The sequence below is a fragment of the Quercus lobata genome, chromosome 1, assembly GCF_001633185.2.
Source record: "Quercus lobata isolate SW786 chromosome 1, ValleyOak3.0 Primary Assembly, whole genome shotgun sequence".
Classification (NCBI taxonomy): domain Eukaryota; kingdom Viridiplantae; phylum Streptophyta; class Magnoliopsida; order Fagales; family Fagaceae; genus Quercus; species Quercus lobata.
The window spans coordinates 20690526-20707111 of record NC_044904.1 but is presented as its reverse complement, the minus strand read 5'-3'; the positions used below and the strand labels follow the sequence as shown (position 1 = coordinate 20707111).

Sequence of the window (16586 nt, the reverse complement as noted above, 5' to 3'; positions counted from 1 at the left end):
ATATGACAAGATGTAAGTAATAAAGAAAAAATGGTAGGTTTATATGAAATTAACAAGTAATTAGTCACAATTGCTAAAATGGTGTGACCATAAAATTACCCGACTTTACCACTGTGCATGCAACCAAGGGTTCATGGCCAATTTTTCAACAAGCACAAAATATTTGGGTCAAGAAAGAAAACACCACCACAATCCACAAGCCTTGAGTCCAAAGTGCAGTTAAAAGCCCAATTTTCATCACACCAAACGAGATGGGCTTTTTAGAGTGACTGGCCCAGCCATAGAATTGACAAAGATCGTCTGGAGGTTCTTGTTGAATGGGCGGGCCTCAAGCCCATGATATAATTTTTATCCTCTCCAAATATGGTCCAAATCCACATAACAAGGCCATGGTAAAATTTAAGAGTTGTGGTTTGGAGGATTTCTTCTTTTGAATAAGCCAAGAACGCGTAAGACTAAAAATCAACCAAATTCCCTTGATCGGTATAAAACTAGATTAGCTCGTTTTCCCACAAATCCAACTACTCAAAAGCTCCAATTTTGTCATAACCCACTTCCTAGAATCTCTTCACCTTCTACTAAGAGAAAATTTATAATGTATTCGATACATGTATTCACATTCTTATTTGTGAGACTCACCCCATGTGAGAGGGTGGATACATCGTACATGTAATACCACCTCACTTCTACTGGAAGGTTTTTTTAATGATACTTTTGCATTACTATAAAGCCCAACAAGCTCTAGCATTAAATCATCTTACTTAACCTCAATTTTCATTAATTTCGACACAAATAGCTTTTGTACATCACATTCAGAAAAATGACAAAACTAGTTTCCATTGTGACTCTATTTTCCCAATTAGAACCTAGGTCTACAACTAAAAGATAAGCCAATCAAAATTTGACATGTGACAAAGCAACAAGAAGGACCGAAGTAGAACAAGCAAATTACCTGTCATACAAGTGCCAAAATTAGTCTACCTTCCCTTTGCTCAGTGAGAGTTACGTTCCTGTCATCCTATAATGCTTCTCTATAGTTATAGCCATATAGGGACTTTGTTATGAGTTATGACCCAACATGATGTGCTAGATAAATTGTATTTGAATTAGAAGTATTTAATTTAGGCTTAGTGATAGATCTTATCTAAATAAGGTAGTCCTAGATTGGTAGTGTTATTTGCTTGTATTCAAATTGATTCCTATGTTTTAGGATAGGATTAGTTCCTATGTTTTAGGATTTGGGTAGATTAGTAGTGTTATTTGCTTGTATTCAAATTGATTTCTATGTTTTAGATAGGATTAGTTCCTATGTTTTAGGATTTGTTGATGAGGTTATCTCATCTTCTCAAAAAAAAAAAAAAAAAAAGTATGCTAAATGCATTAATGAGAATTACGTAGAAAATTAACACAAAAGTCTATTACCTCTCTCAAATTCAGGAGATTGGTCATCTCAAATTGACTACACTATTAATTTACATCTTAGTTCACAACACTCCAACATAAACAGTTGAAGTTTCCCACCCTTCAAAAGTTACTTAAAAAAATGTCCATAAAATGTCAGCAACTACATAAATAAAGTCAGTACTGGCAACCCCTCTCTCATAAAATTCATTAATCCATATACAATCCAAAAACCTATGGAATAAGGCTATGACGATCTGTTCTCATACCAATTTCAGAGGTAAACCACACAGCTCTTGCAATAGGACATAACTAAAAAGGATGGTCAATAGTCTCCTTATCCTCACCACACAAACTACAGTAGCAATTGCTATTCTCCTTTCATGTAACTCTGCTTTAACAGGTAAGGCATTAAAAAAAATTTATCTACAAAAATAATAAACATTTAAATGGTACTTTCAATTTCCACAATATGATCCCAAAAAAAAAAAAAAAAAAAAAAAAATTTGAGAAAACACAAGACCTTTAGACCTACCATGCTCCTCAGCAAGTTGTCTTCTTTGCAGATGATAACCTCTACTTACAACAGATTGACCTGATTTGGAATTAGGCCAAACCAACATGTACTTAAAATGGTACAGCTTATTAACAAGATCTGCCTTCTAAGTCCATCTGTCTCCATCAATAAACTTAACAAGCAAGATGGTTTAAACTAATATGCTTAACATCCCATAAACACCACTTGGTTTCAGTTAACATTGAATTTCTGCAATAAAGAATACATTTCCAACCCCACGAATCAATTAATGTTTCCTTCACAGAAAAGATGTATATATGTTGCTTGCCTAGTAAACAACACTTGGGATAGTAGACAATTATAGTAAGGTATGTAAATTGTTCGTTATTGATTGTTCTGTTTTAATAAAAGAAGTAGCCCCAAGAAGGGAAGCAACATTTGGATTTTGGGGACCATGAAGAATCCCAGTAGCTTCAGAGCGTTTAAATCACGATAAGCCGGAAGGATCAAGTTTCTACTTCTATACTCAAAACCTGATTTTCCTTTCTTAGGATAGCATTCGACTTGGGATCCTACAATCTTGGCAACCCATTAATAAAGCCTCTAGTCACATCACATATATAGAACTCTGTTCAGCCATTGTGGTGGATCCGAGGATGGGTTAAAGACAAGTCGGCTTGACCCTATGTCAATTCTGAGTTTTAATCGACACTCCACCCATCCTGCACCCCCTGACTGTATACCTTTTCTTTGGAGGCTTGAAATTCAAGGGTACCCCAAAGGGCCCAAACCAAAATGCGACCATGTACCTCTATCTTAACCTCTTTGTCAAAGGACAAGGAGGTGCCAATCAAGCTAGAGTTCATCAGAAAAATCTAAAACTATTCTGCATTACATTCCAACTCCTTTATCCCTAATCATGCATTCAAATTTGTTTCAATGCATCCAAGCACAAAAGCCCCAACCAGTTTACCCTAGGGCTTATCTATAAGGTTATGACCAGTACCAACAGTAAAAGTTGAAAATACATCAAGCTGCATCCACACCAATGGTGGAATGGGCAAGGTTGAAGACAACATACCCATGAGACTAGGCACTATGCTATCTGGATGTCACATAAAAAATATAGAAAAAATCATAAAAGAGGGTAGCTCATCAAAAACACACGGAGTATAGGATGGAAAAAAGCAGGAGCATAATTTTTCTTTTTTAAAGAGGAAAACCATGAATAAGTATGACAAGCATAAAGGCTTCCAAGGAGGTAGACTTTCATCTTACATTGTTGGCAAATTATGGATACACACAAATCAGGCGATACTTATGCATGATCAGTAGCAACGGTGGTGATGTAGTGACAGCAGTGGTCTTGGTTGGGGATGCAATAGTGCAAGGAGGCAAGTAGATTTCAAGACCAACATCATATCATCAACATACAATTCATTTTTTTTTTACAAGTAACGTAAGAAATTTTATTTTAAAAAACTAAGTACAGTACTGTAGTGGCACAACTCAAGAAATCAACATACAATTCATGTAAATTTTTTTTATGATCTGACTATTTGCAGCAAGCTATAGATAATAAAGGCAAGGAAAGAGAAATAAAGCTGACTTACTAATGCAAGGAAACCATGAACACACCATGTTCTTTAAAGGAGAAGCTGAGAAGCACTAACTCACTTGGCATAAATAAGATGCAAAAAAGTACTACTGAATTTGTAATTTCTTTACAATAATATATTAAACTATTAAAACCAGTTCCACTCCACCTAGCACAGTATCATATACAGAAGTGTGAATTAATCAAACTCCTATTGACCTCCAGCTACCTTTCAACCATACATTAAAGTTTGAAATAAACCACTCTCCAAAACCAGTTCTGCTTCACCCACTTCATTTCACTACCTTTAATTGGTAACCAAGCACACTTGACAAGGAAAGCCAACCAATCAGAAGGCCAATCAGGATAACTCTTCTCATTATTCTGTTGATGAGTGGCTGAGGCGTGCTTCCTCTACTTCAGCATCATATGAGCATTTGACTTTGATTAGTGGAACGGCCAAAAATTTGCCCATGCATTCCTCCTTCCCTGATTCTGCCGACTACCAGAGCCACCATAGTCACTGCTACTACTGCTGCTGCTGCTGCTGCTGCTGCTGCTGACATTGTTCCCTGTGCCCCTACTCCGACTACCACGAGTACTATCATTCCCTTGAGGAGGCAGCTCAAGGCGGCAAACAGGGCATGAGTTGTGCTGAACCAACCAAGGAACAATACAATCAGTGTGATAAATATGGTTACATGGCATCTGCCTTGCTTCAGAGCCCAACTCAAATTTTTCCTTACAGACAGGACAGTGTGAGTCAGTGTGCATATGTGCTTGTGTAATCCTAATAGTGGGCATCGCATCAATTGAAGAACGAGATGCTGGAGGTGGACCCCGTCGATCATTCATAGAAAGATGTTCGATGAATGCTTCAAATCCAGGGCCCATAAAGTAGTCATCAAAATCAGCTCGCCCAGGTCCACTTCCTGGACTGCCATTAGAGGATGGACTGGGAATGCGATTCAATACAACATATTGACCAGAACCAAAAGCGTTCCAACCCTGTTCAGGAAGCAAACCATTTCTCCCCCTAACATCGATACTAGTGTTTCCTCCGGCCATTCTACTCTGGGTCAAAAAGCCATTAACAACATCCATAAGTTCCCATCTTGGGTCAGGACTCCTCTGCCTCATCAATGTGTACATGAGTTCAAATAGATCGGGTATTGGATGAGTAGAATCATCTTCTGAATTGGATAGGACATCTTCTGATATCTCACTGAGTTCTTCAAAAAAGCCTTCACCACAGTGAGGGCAAGCACTTTCTCCCTCAAGCCTTAAGCGCTGTCTGCATTGGTAGCACCAGTGTGTGTATCCAACATTTGACATATCTTCTTTCTAATGAATTGTAATACCAAAATCCTTGGATTACAATGTATTAATTTGCCTGCTTATTGTGCACCCTGGCAATAGTCAATAGAAGATCAACAACAACCTAGTAACAATTAAAAATTGCTAAAATTTTGATGAGAAACATAAGCCAATTAAAAGCTCAATTATATGTGTGTGTGTGTGTGGAGGTCAGGTCTTGGTGCAATGGCAAGTGCCTTACACCCAACGCAGCATGTTATAGGTTCAAGTCTGGAAATCAGACTCTGCCATTTATTCTCAAAAAGTCTGGGAATCAGACCTTCCGAAAACAAACAAACAAACGAAAATTTGAGGGTAAGACTGCCTATCAGCCACCTCTCCCAAACCCTGCACAACTTTTATATATATGTGCGTGTGTGCACCTGGCTGTGTGTCACTCCATCTCCACACAAGCCAACAAATCTCCAACCCAAATAAAATATTTACAGCTAAACAGAACTCTTAAAACTGATTAATCAAAGCAAGAACAATTGCATAACTCCCTAACACTACACACCACCGCTGAATATTTCAATTCTGCTCATACTATTGCTAATAAGGCAAGAACAATAACATAGCAAAAATCCAATTGCTTTGATTGTTATTAAAGCCAAATTCAACGTGCTCAAAAGTCATAAGCATAAAATATATTGACAACCAGAACCCCCCAAAAAAAAAAATGCAATCATGGAAAAATATGAAGCAGAACTGAAACATAAAATATGATAAATCCATAAAACCCACTTATATAAAGGAAAAAAAAAAGTTAAAAAAAAAATAATAATAACACTTGAGTGAAATTCAATAGCCAGCATAAGCAAGATAAAAATTATAAATAAATAAACACCCAATTTATGTAAAACCCACAAAACAACAGCAACAGTTCAAATTCAAACAAAATAAACAAGACCCATTAACTGATTAATCTTCACAACAATGAAATAAAAAACGAAAATCAAATCGGAAACAAAACAAACGATTGAAAAGCACGTACCGAGAGAGAACAGGGTCTACGACTCAACGGAGAAACGAACGAAGAACATGGAGAGGGAGAAGAATTGAATTCGAAGGTTGGGAATTTCAGAAACCCTTTTTCAAGAGAATGTAAGAGAGAGAGAGAGAGAGAGAGAGAGGAGACCAAGTCTACAGGCTGTGAGGTGTGAGCGGTGACTGTGCGAGAGGAAGAAGACCTCTAAGATTTTTTATGGTCTTTCTTTGTATTCTTGTATTGTATGTGTGTTGATTGGAAACCTTTTTGCCTTTAGCCTTTGCCCACTCTTTTTTAATATACGTATTATTTTACTAAACTTATTAAATGCTTCATTTGTGTTTTGTCACCTACTCATTTGGAAAAATCTTAATCCCTATATTTATATAATTCAATTCAATGATGGGAATTATCCCTCAAATATGGGGTCTATGCATTTCTATACTTTAATCCGTTTTTTATGTTTTATCTTTTAAAGTTGAAAAAGGTTCTCCTTTTTATTCCAACAATATTCCCTTTTTTTTTTTCTTCGAAAATTTTTTTTTGGAAAAGGGAACTATCTTTTATCCATCTTTTATCCATATATTTCTTGCTAAAAGCTTGGAATACTAAAAGTAGCAAAAAAAAATTTTGGTTAACCAATCCAAAAATAATCTACAACTGGCTCGATAGAATACTAAAAAAAGGAAAATGTAGCAAATGAACAATACCTCGCTGAAGTTATTGACTCATTGAGTACTATTCATCGTGAATCCAAATTTAAAAAAAAAAAAAAAAAATTGTTCTCCCTCTCTCCCATGCATGGATTGGTGGAGAGTAACGTGGTGGACTATGGTGATGGTTTTCAATGATGGTGGTGGTCCTGGTGGATGGGTTTCAACGGTGTGGGTGGTTTGGTTTCGATGGTGGTCTGGGTGTTGTTTTGAAAGTGGGTGGGTTCATTCATATTAATTCCTAACCCTTCAAAAATAGTTATCTTTTTAAAAGTTAGTTGTTCTATTTTAAGAAATTATTTCCATGCGTTATGATCTAGTTTATCTCATCTTATTTCAATAAAATAAAAATTATCGTCCAATCTTGACCACACGCATCATCATACTCGTATGAGCTACATGTCTAAGTGCTAAGTGTGCTACACACTGTGTGTGTGAGATCTAGTGTTACGTGTCCATAGATTGCCTTTATTATTTATTTGGAAGTATTTGTGTTACTTTATATGCTCCCATAAAGCTTTGTAAACTTTTCATGTAGTACAAATTTTTTAAAAACACAAACCTACTTCCTTCCAATCCATATAACAAAAACATCTCTCCTTTTTTTTTTAATTAAAAAAATTATTAAGTACTTTAATTATAACAATGGATTTTAGGATAATAAACACCCCTTGCATCAACCAATAATTGGCTTACAATAAAAGAAAGAGGATTTAAAAACAATTTAAAAGACTCCCTATAACTACTCCCTCTACCTTCGCCAAAAGATATACACAAAAATTCTCTTAATGAAAAGTGTGTTAGAGCTGCTGAGCCTCAAAATTTTAAATGAGTGATTTACAATAAGAAATTAAGGCACTACAAGGGTGGTATGTGTCATCTACATTAGAATACTGCAATAGAATATCTACTACTAATTTTGCTTCCACTTTAAAATGATATTTCGAATTTGCATTCTATGGGCTAATTGGAGCCCGTCTCTAAGAGGCCAAAATTCCCCTATGACTTTGTTTGTGCATCCAATGTATCTAGCGAAATTCCTTACCCAAAGACCCCTAATATCTCTTGTTCGACCTCCTACACTTGCTTGGCTTGAATTCCTTTATATTGAGCCATTGGTGATGAGTTTGTAGAAATCCAAAGGTGGTTTATTCCATCCAAAGAACTTGCAGCCATCCTTAGGCATTGCCTTTTTCTATCATAATGCATGGTACAACTCGATAGTCTCGATTGATAGTGTTTTGATTTTCCATAAAACGTTTGGAGGATCCAAATTTTGTCCTTCCATTACCTTCTTGTTACTAGCCATCCAAATTCGCCAAGTTGTGATGGGGAATATGTCTTTCCAAGGGATTTAAGGGTAACAACTAGTTTTCAAGATTGAGCTAGTCATGTGCTTGATCCACTCCCCCCACATTTTGGTAATTAAATTTTAAGGGGGTTATGTGCATACTTTTATCCATTCATATTCCGATGACAATGAGGTTGTCCCTCAAGATATGTAAGACTGTTCATAGAAATTCCCTACAAAGGGAGAAACTGTTATCTGTACGTGATGATTTTCCTTCTTATTATAAATTCTTTTATTAAGATACTTTCCTAACAAGCAAACCACGTGAGCAACTTCATATACACAATAGGCAAAACTATAAACGAGGGATTGATTTGTCCATTACACTTATCATAGTATTTAGAGCGATAAGGCACCATGCTAGGTCTCTTTTTTTTGTTTGGCATGGGGGAAGGTTATATGTGTGACAATCTCATTAAGCAAAATTATATATTAATAGGGTAGTGTTGTATGTGTCGGTGTAGTGGGGAGGTACCGAGGTAGTGACTAAACTACACTATTGCATTTGAGTTTTGGAGATTGAATGAGTGTATTTGAGGACGGTCATTGACCTCTTGTTTGGTTGGAGGAATTGGGTTAGTAAGCATTTGTCGAAAATTTGGAACTATTTGTATTTATGTTTGATGTGGGCAATCTGGAGAAAATGGGCAAATGCCCTTTTCTCCCAAACTAAGCAGCGTTTTGTCCCATTTTTCAAACTAATTAGGGAAATGTCCTTCTTTTGTAACTCGATTTGAGATAAATCAAGTTAAAAAAAAAAAAAAATTTCTGGAGCCCTATAACAGCGTTTTTAAGGACCTATAGTGACGTTTTAAGAACCTATAGTGGCATTTTGTAACTCGACCTCCATGAAATCAAGTTACAGGCAATTTTTTTTTTTTTTTAACCTATAACTCGATTTCATAGAGGTCGAGTTACAAAATGCCACTATAGGTCTTGAAAACGTCACTATAGGCTCCTTAAAAACGCCGTTATAGGGCCTAATTCGATTTATTGCAAATCGAGTTTCAAAAGAGGGGCATTTTCCTAATTAGTTTGAGAAAGGGGGCAAAGAGTTGCTATTTTTGCCCGAAAAGGGCATTTGGCAATTTTTTCCTGGGCAATCTACAAGGAACATACTAACGTATGTTTGAGCATGCGAAAAATACAGGGACTTGATTGTTAGATATGTTTATAGGTTCTTTACTTGATTAGTCTCGTGTATAAGAGTCTCACTAATAACACCTCTATTTTAGAGTTCATAGATTTTTTTTTTCTTTCCTTTTTGTACATAATTATATTTATATCCTTTTATAATACTTTATACTTCCTCTTGTTCCTTGTACATGAAGCTGTCTCTTTACAATAATAATTATATATATATATATATATATATATATATTTACGCATATGAAAAAAAGGAGTATCCTAAAAATCAACCCAAACTCCATGGAGTGATAATACATTTTGGCTTTTAAAATTTAAATGATTGAAGAATTTTTTTTTAAAATTGAGACCAAAATTAAAATGAAACTATATTTAAGGTGACAAAACATGATGTTCTCTAAAATTAAATTAAACAGATTTTCTTTTTTGGTAATTTGATAATTACAATGGGAAAGAGATTTTTTTTTTTAAATTTTTTAATTTTTACAAATGAGATTATCCAGACCTCTTTGATTATCTGATTATTCTCTCGAGTGTATGCAATCCCCCGTCCTACTTTCACCAGGTTAGGTGACCCCAAAATATTAGTAAGAGGTTTTAAATCCAGGATCTCATAGATATTAAGAAGCCATAGAAACCATTAAACCAACCCCATAGGATAGGAAAAAGAAAAAATAAACCTTGAATACTTCTGATGGATTTACAATGAGCTGTCAACTAATTGAATTACAAGACTTTTAGCAAACTAAATAGATTATATTGCGTTGCATTTGAAATGAAAGAATCTATTAGACAAATAATGTGAAGTTAAAAAAAAAATACTAATAAATAATTGGGTGGGAAAATTTGAAGGCTTTTGACTTTTTTTTTTTATAATAAAAAAAATACCATATTCGACTTTAACATTTTTTATTTTCTGAACTATGAAGAATTATTTTCTTAATTTTTTAAAATGCGAAACTATATAGTATATTTTATAACAGTCAAATGGGGTAAACAATGATTTTATTAGCCGACCACGCAACTTGGAATCTACCTAATACTAGCGAGGTGCGAATTTCTCAGCTCATTTCACCGTAATATCACGAGAATTTAATACAAAACAATGGAAACTGGTGTACCAAGATTTGTCAAACATACAGTATAAATAATAAATAATTTTTAAAAAATGATGTCAGCATCATGAGGTCAAGTTATGCTTAGCGGAATAGAAGAAGAATCAAATTCCTATACGAGAAGGTTTGAATGCGGGCTAGTTCATATTTTACAAATATTTTTCTTAAATTCCCATAATTAAAAAATTTATTTCTTAAACAATGACTTATTCTAAGTCTTATAACTTATATTATAATTCAAGTGATACTTTTCAATATATTTTGATAAGGGTAATTGTAAAAAGATGTTAAACTCGTTCATGTAAGATGAAGTCAACAGTCCCAATAAACTCGTCAGCCTTATGCATTCAGAGACATAGACGTCTCCACCTCAAGGCTGACGACTCCACCTTAAGATCAAAGACACCTGTATAAATCAACCAGAACGCCTAGATGAGATAAGAAGCCGACGGATGGAAGCTGACGGAGATAAAGAAACCTTTGACGGGTCTAGCAAGGCCTTGCTTGGCCTTCACGCACGAGTATATAAGGAAACATCTTATGCCCCACGGTTAACCCTAATCAAAAGGATTCCTATAAGGAAAGGATCCCGCAAGATACGCATATTAATGATAATCTTCCTTACAAGGAAATGTCCTTAATGCCAAGAAACGGATGTCAACCCTATGCTGCTATAAAAACTCCAAAGCTCTCATAAACCAATGTACACATAATTTACCCCAGCTCTGGCACTCTAGAGTTGTGAAAGTTTTCTAACTTAACTTTCGGAGGGTATTTGACCGGTATCACACCGATACTCTCTGCAAGGTCTTTTTTTTTTTTTTTTTTTTTTTTTTTTTTTTTTTTTTTTTTTGCAGAGGTGTTGTCCTGGGTATGTGAGGACTGTGTAGCTTACTGACGATTTTTGGCATCATCAGTTGGCGCCGTCTATGGAGAATCAACTTGTAAGCCATACTACCGCTTCCTAGACAAAGAGTTGCATGGTACTTACTCGCTCGATAACAACCACAAAAAATAATCAAGGAGACGAACCATGTACCACCGCCCTCAAGAGACAAGTTTAGACTTTTGTCGTGACCATAGAATGCCTCACCAAGCAAAACCATGACCTAGAGGAGCAACTGCACCAAAAGAACGCAGGGCTTAACACTCAAGAGGAGGACCAAGAACGAACTAGCGCTAAGAGAATGGACTAAGAAGGGCTAGAAGGCAGCAATGCCCTAAGCAAACAAGAGCGACAGGATACAAGCCATCCATCTGCCGTAGATACGGCTCCACCATACATGGTCGCAGAGATGCAGATGATGAAAGAATGGATGGATTTCATGATGAACGCTTTTAGGGGACGGGTGTCTAGTGACCTCGACGAATTGGTACATCGGACGGATTCACCCTTTATTGCATCCGTCACTTTATTTCCCCTTCCGTCGAAGTTCCATATGCCACAAGTAGAGGCTTACGATAGATCTAAGGATCCCTTAGATCACATGGAGTCTTTCAAAACCTTGATGCACTTGCAAGGTGTGGTAGATGAGATCATGTGCCGAGCCTTTCCAATTACGCCGAAGGGTCTCGCAAGGGTATGGTTCAGCAGGCTGATGCTAAACTCCATTAGTGCTTTTAAGGAGTTAAGCGCACAATTTGCCTCGCACTTTATCGGGCGGCACAAGTATAAGAAGTCCACTGCATGCTTGATGAACATCAAATAACGGGAGGATGAGACGTTAAGGTCTTACATAACTCGCTTTAACAAGGAGGCCCTTTTGATTGATGAAGCTGACGACAAGATACTAGTGGCAACGTTTACCAATGGGTTATAGAAGGGGAAGTTTTTATTTTCCTTATACAAGAACGACCCAAAATTCATGTCGGATATACTCTACAGAGCTACTAAGTACATGAACGCGGAACATGCACTGTTGGCTAGAGAAGAGAAGCCTAAGAAGAGGGAAGACAAGAGGACGCACGACAAGATAGGGGGCGGAAGTTGGCTAGGACTGAAGACCGACGGGAAGACAGGCGCTCCAAACCCCCCACTGGGAGGTTCACAAGCTTCACCACTAGCTGCCCCGATCGACCAAGTCCTGATGCAGATCAAGGATGAAGGAGCCTTGACATTTCCTAGCAAGCTGAAAGGAGATCCTAGTAAGAGGTCCAGAGACAAGTACTGCCGTTTTCACCATGATCATGGTCATGATACATCTGACTACTACGACTTAAAGCAGCAAATAGAAGCTCTTGTCAGACAAGGAAAGCTATAAAAGTTTGTCAGTAAGGAGAGGAAGGACCCACCACAAGAGCAGATTGCCCAGAGGGAAAACGAGTGTCCTAGGCCCCTCTAGGAGAAATAAGGATGATCGTAGGGGGAACCACGGCTTCTAGTTCATCCAGGAAGGCACGCAAAACCTACCTACGCATGGTACAGAATGTCCAATTGACGGGCTTCATCCCAAAGATGGCATGGATTGATAACCTTATAATTGGGTTCACGGAGGAAGATGCTCGATGTCTCCACCAACCATACGACGATGCGCTCATTGTTAGCATACGGGTAGGGGACTAAAACATTCATCGAGCCTTAGTTGACAACGGGAGCTCTATCGGCATCCTCTACTACCCAGTATTCTAGCAAATGAGAATTGAGAGAGAACGGCTAGTTCCGACCAACGCTTTGCTCATGGGGTTCGGAAGAACAAGAGTATATCCCTTCGGCGTGGTCACATTGCCCGTAACAGTTGGTGATTACCCTCAGCAGATCACTAAGGATGTTACATTCCTTGTTGTCAACTGCTTATCTGCCTATAATGCCATCTTGGGTCGACCTACTCTTAACTCGTAGAAAGCCATGATTTCGACCTACCATTTGATAATCAAATTCCCCACTGAGTACGAAGTAGGAGAGATACGTGGAGACCAAGTGGCAACACGCGAGTGCTACATAGCGATGCTAGAAGTGAATGACCATTTACAGACCATGAGCATAGAGGAACAATGGATGGTTGTAGAACCCGTCGAGGGATTGGTAGAGATACTCCTCAATAACTCAAGGCCTGAGCGAATGACTAGAATCGGCATTCTCGCTAGTCCGCCAATCCGTCAGGCACTTACCACGTTTCTAAAAGAAAACCAGGACATCTTTGCCTAAAGCCATGAAGACATGTTCGGAATCAACCCTTTAGTCATGGTGCACAGGTTAAATGTGTCACCCATTTTTCCCCCTATTCGCCAAAAAAGGAAAGTGTTTGCCCAAGAACAAGATCGAGCCATAGCAGAAGAAGTTTGCAAGTTGCAAGATGCAGACTTCATTAGAGAAGTTTCCTATCCCGACTGGCTGGCCAACGTGGTGATGGTCATGAAAGCTAATAGAAAGTGGAGGATGTATGTAGACTTTACGAACCTGAATAAGGTGTGTCCCAAGGATAGCTACCCTCTCCCGCGGGTTGACGTCCTAGTAGACTCTACAGCCCGACACCAGTTGCTGAGTTTCATGGATGCTTTTTCTAGCTATAACCAGATAAAACTGGACGAAGCTGATTAGGAGAAGACTTCATTCGTCACCAACCAAGGCCTCTTTCGCTACAAAGTAATGTCGTTCGGCCTCAAGAACACGGGCACAACATATTAGAGGCTCATGAACAAGATGTTTGCACATTAGATTGACATCAGATTGGAAAAATGTCCAAGTCTACGTTGACAACATGCTAGTGAAAAGCCGAAGGAAGGATGACCATTTGGATGATCTCAAGGAGACCTTCGACACCCTCCGCTCTTACAAAATGAAACTTAATTTGAGCAAGTGTGCATTCGGGGTAACGGCTAGAAAGGGGTTTATGGTGTCTCAGAGATGTATTGAAGTCAACCTAGAAAAGATCTGGGCCATAATAGAGATGGCACCACCAAGGAACGTGAAAGAAGTATAAAGTCTTAACGGCAAGGTAGCCATACTGAATAGGTTTGTATCAAGGGCAACGGATAAGTGTCTACCTTTCTTCCGCATGCTGAAAAAGTCTTTTGAGTGGACGACCAAGTGTCAACAAACATTTGAGGATCTGAAGGTCTACCTCTCTTCCCCACCATTGCTGAGTCCCTCCAAACTGGGGGAAGAATTATTCCTTTACTTGGTTGTATCCCCTGCTGTCGTTAGTGCTGCCCTAGTTAGGGAAGAAGACAGGGTGCAGTAGCCTGTATACTACACTAGCTGAGCACTCCGTGGAGCGGAGGAAAGGTACCCACCAATGGAGAAGCTTGCCTTCGCTTTAGTTACTGCAACCCATAAGATTAAACCATATTTCTAGGCCCACACTGTGGTCATCCTAACTGACAAGCCTCTACAGTGAGCAATAAGTAACCTCGAAGCCGCAGGGCGGATGGTGTTATGGGCGATAGAATTGAGTGAATTTGACATATAATACCGCCCACGTATTGCCATAAAGGGACAAGTAGTCGTCAACTTCATTGTAGAGTTGACCAATATGGAAGGCCAAGAGGTAGAAGAATACCCTCAGTGGAGCGTCCACATGAATAGGCTGTCTAACAGACAAACTGGAGGAGTCGGTCTAGTACTCCATTCTCCAGAAGGGGACGAGATCAAATGCATGGTCCGTCTCGACTTCCCTACAACAAACAATGAAGTAGAGTACGAAACTTTAGTAGCAGGGCTGGATCTTGCTAAAGCCACGGGGGTAACAAGTGTGATTGTGTATTACGACTCCCAAGTGGTCACCATTCAGGTGAACGGTGATTTTGAATGCAAAGGTGAAAAGATGAAGAAGTATCTAGAGTAAGTGAGGAGACGAGTAGACGAGCTGCAGGCTAAGTTCATCCAGATTCCTAGGGAAGAGAACGAGAAAGCTATTCGCCTTACCAAAGCCACCTCAATGGAACACATGCTCATCCCAAGTAAGGTACTTTATTTTATCTAGCCCTCACCATTAATAGACGACGTTGGCATGTAGGAAATACCCTCTATATATATAAACCTATAATTCTAACCCTAAATCCCTAACCCGGTAATCCCCAAATTACTCAGCCTCCCTCACTCAGCTCTCCCTCACTCCGACCGGCTCTCTCTTACTCCGCAGCTCATCTCCGGTCACTGGCTCTCCCTCACTCCGCAGCTCATCTCCAGGTTTGTGCTCTCACCAGTCACTGGTTTTTTTTTTTTTTTTTTTTTTTTTTTTTGTAATGTTGTTGACTGTCAAACCGACAGGTCCGGCTTTCTCTCACTTCGTAGCTCATTTCCAGTGACCGGCTCTCCTCACTCTGCAGCTCATCTCCAGGTTTGTGCTCTCACTAGTCACTGGTTTTTTTTTTTTTTTTGTTTTTTGTTTTTTTGTTGTTGTAATGTTGTTGTTGTTGTTGACCGATAGGTCCGACTCTCCCTCACTCCGCAGCTCATCTCTAGGTTTGTGCTCTCACCAGTCACCGGTTCTTTTTTTTTGTTGTTGTTGTTGTTGTAATGTTGTTGTTTTTGTTGACCGACAGCTCATTTTGCTCAGTTGCTCTGTTCTGATCTCCATTAGGTTTATGCTTTCATTTTCCTTTTTTTTTTTTTTTTGGTTGTTGTTGTTATAATGTTGTTGTTGTTGTTGTGGTTGTAGTTCTGTCTGTGCGCTCTCTAGAGCCTGAACAAGTGCAGAAAAAAAGAACCCAACAGGTACTCCCTCTCTGCATTTTCTATTCCTCTCTGTTATTTTCAAAGTTTCTCAATAAAAATGTTACCTTTACTGTTATGTTCTTTATTGATTTGGTTCCTGAGAATCACAGTAATTTGAATACTTTAGAGTAGTTTCCATTGTTAAAGGGTTTATGGGGTTTTAGGAATTAAAGAACTTGAAATGTCAATGCTCTGAATATGCATCCAGTTTCATTTTCATTTTTTCCTTTGTTTTCTCGGGGACCAAATAGAGGGTTAAGTTTAGAAAAGAAAGGTTTTCGCTGTATTATGGGTCAGGTTATGAAGAACCCATGTCCTGAAATGTGTAAGATTTGCATGTTTTGTTTGTTTTTTGAGTTTTAGGAGTTGCAACCACATTGTTTGATTGAAGTTCTGAATGAATAGCCAAATGTAAACGAAAAGGCAAGAGCTTATAGTTTATTATTGTGCTTCTGTGCTTACTCTTTGGTTTGATACATACCACTGAGCATGTTGTATGTAGTGGACCATGTGGGTCTGAGACTCTGAGGAAACAATGGTTTTCTTTCATTCATTTATTTTCTTGGTTAAATTACTGCCCTGCTATTTTGACCTATGACTATATATATTTTTGGGGGTTGTTTTATGCTGTTTTAGTGGGACCCTTTTGTTGGGTGAAGGAAAATTTTTCAATGGAAAAGAGATAAGAAGTGAAATAGGGAAAGGAAATGTACCCAATGTTGTCAAATGAGAGTGTCTAGCAATGC

At 38.2% G+C, this 16586-nt stretch overlaps 1 protein-coding gene across 1 annotated transcript; it reads right to left on the bottom strand.

Annotated features, from left to right (window-relative positions):
- Positions 1 to 3560: 3560 nt before the first annotated feature.
- Positions 3561 to 6129, bottom strand: LOC115982789 (probable E3 ubiquitin-protein ligase RHC1A). The gene is made up of 2 exons (XM_031105506.1): positions 5866 to 6129; positions 3561 to 4924 (listed from the first exon to the last, which is right to left on the bottom strand). Exon 2 carries the CDS (start codon positions 4848 to 4850, stop codon positions 3963 to 3965), a length of 888 nt encoding a protein of 295 aa, XP_030961366.1. The 5' UTR covers positions 4851 to 4924; positions 5866 to 6129; the 3' UTR covers positions 3561 to 3962.
- Between the last annotated feature and the right edge of the window lie 10457 nt (positions 6130 to 16586).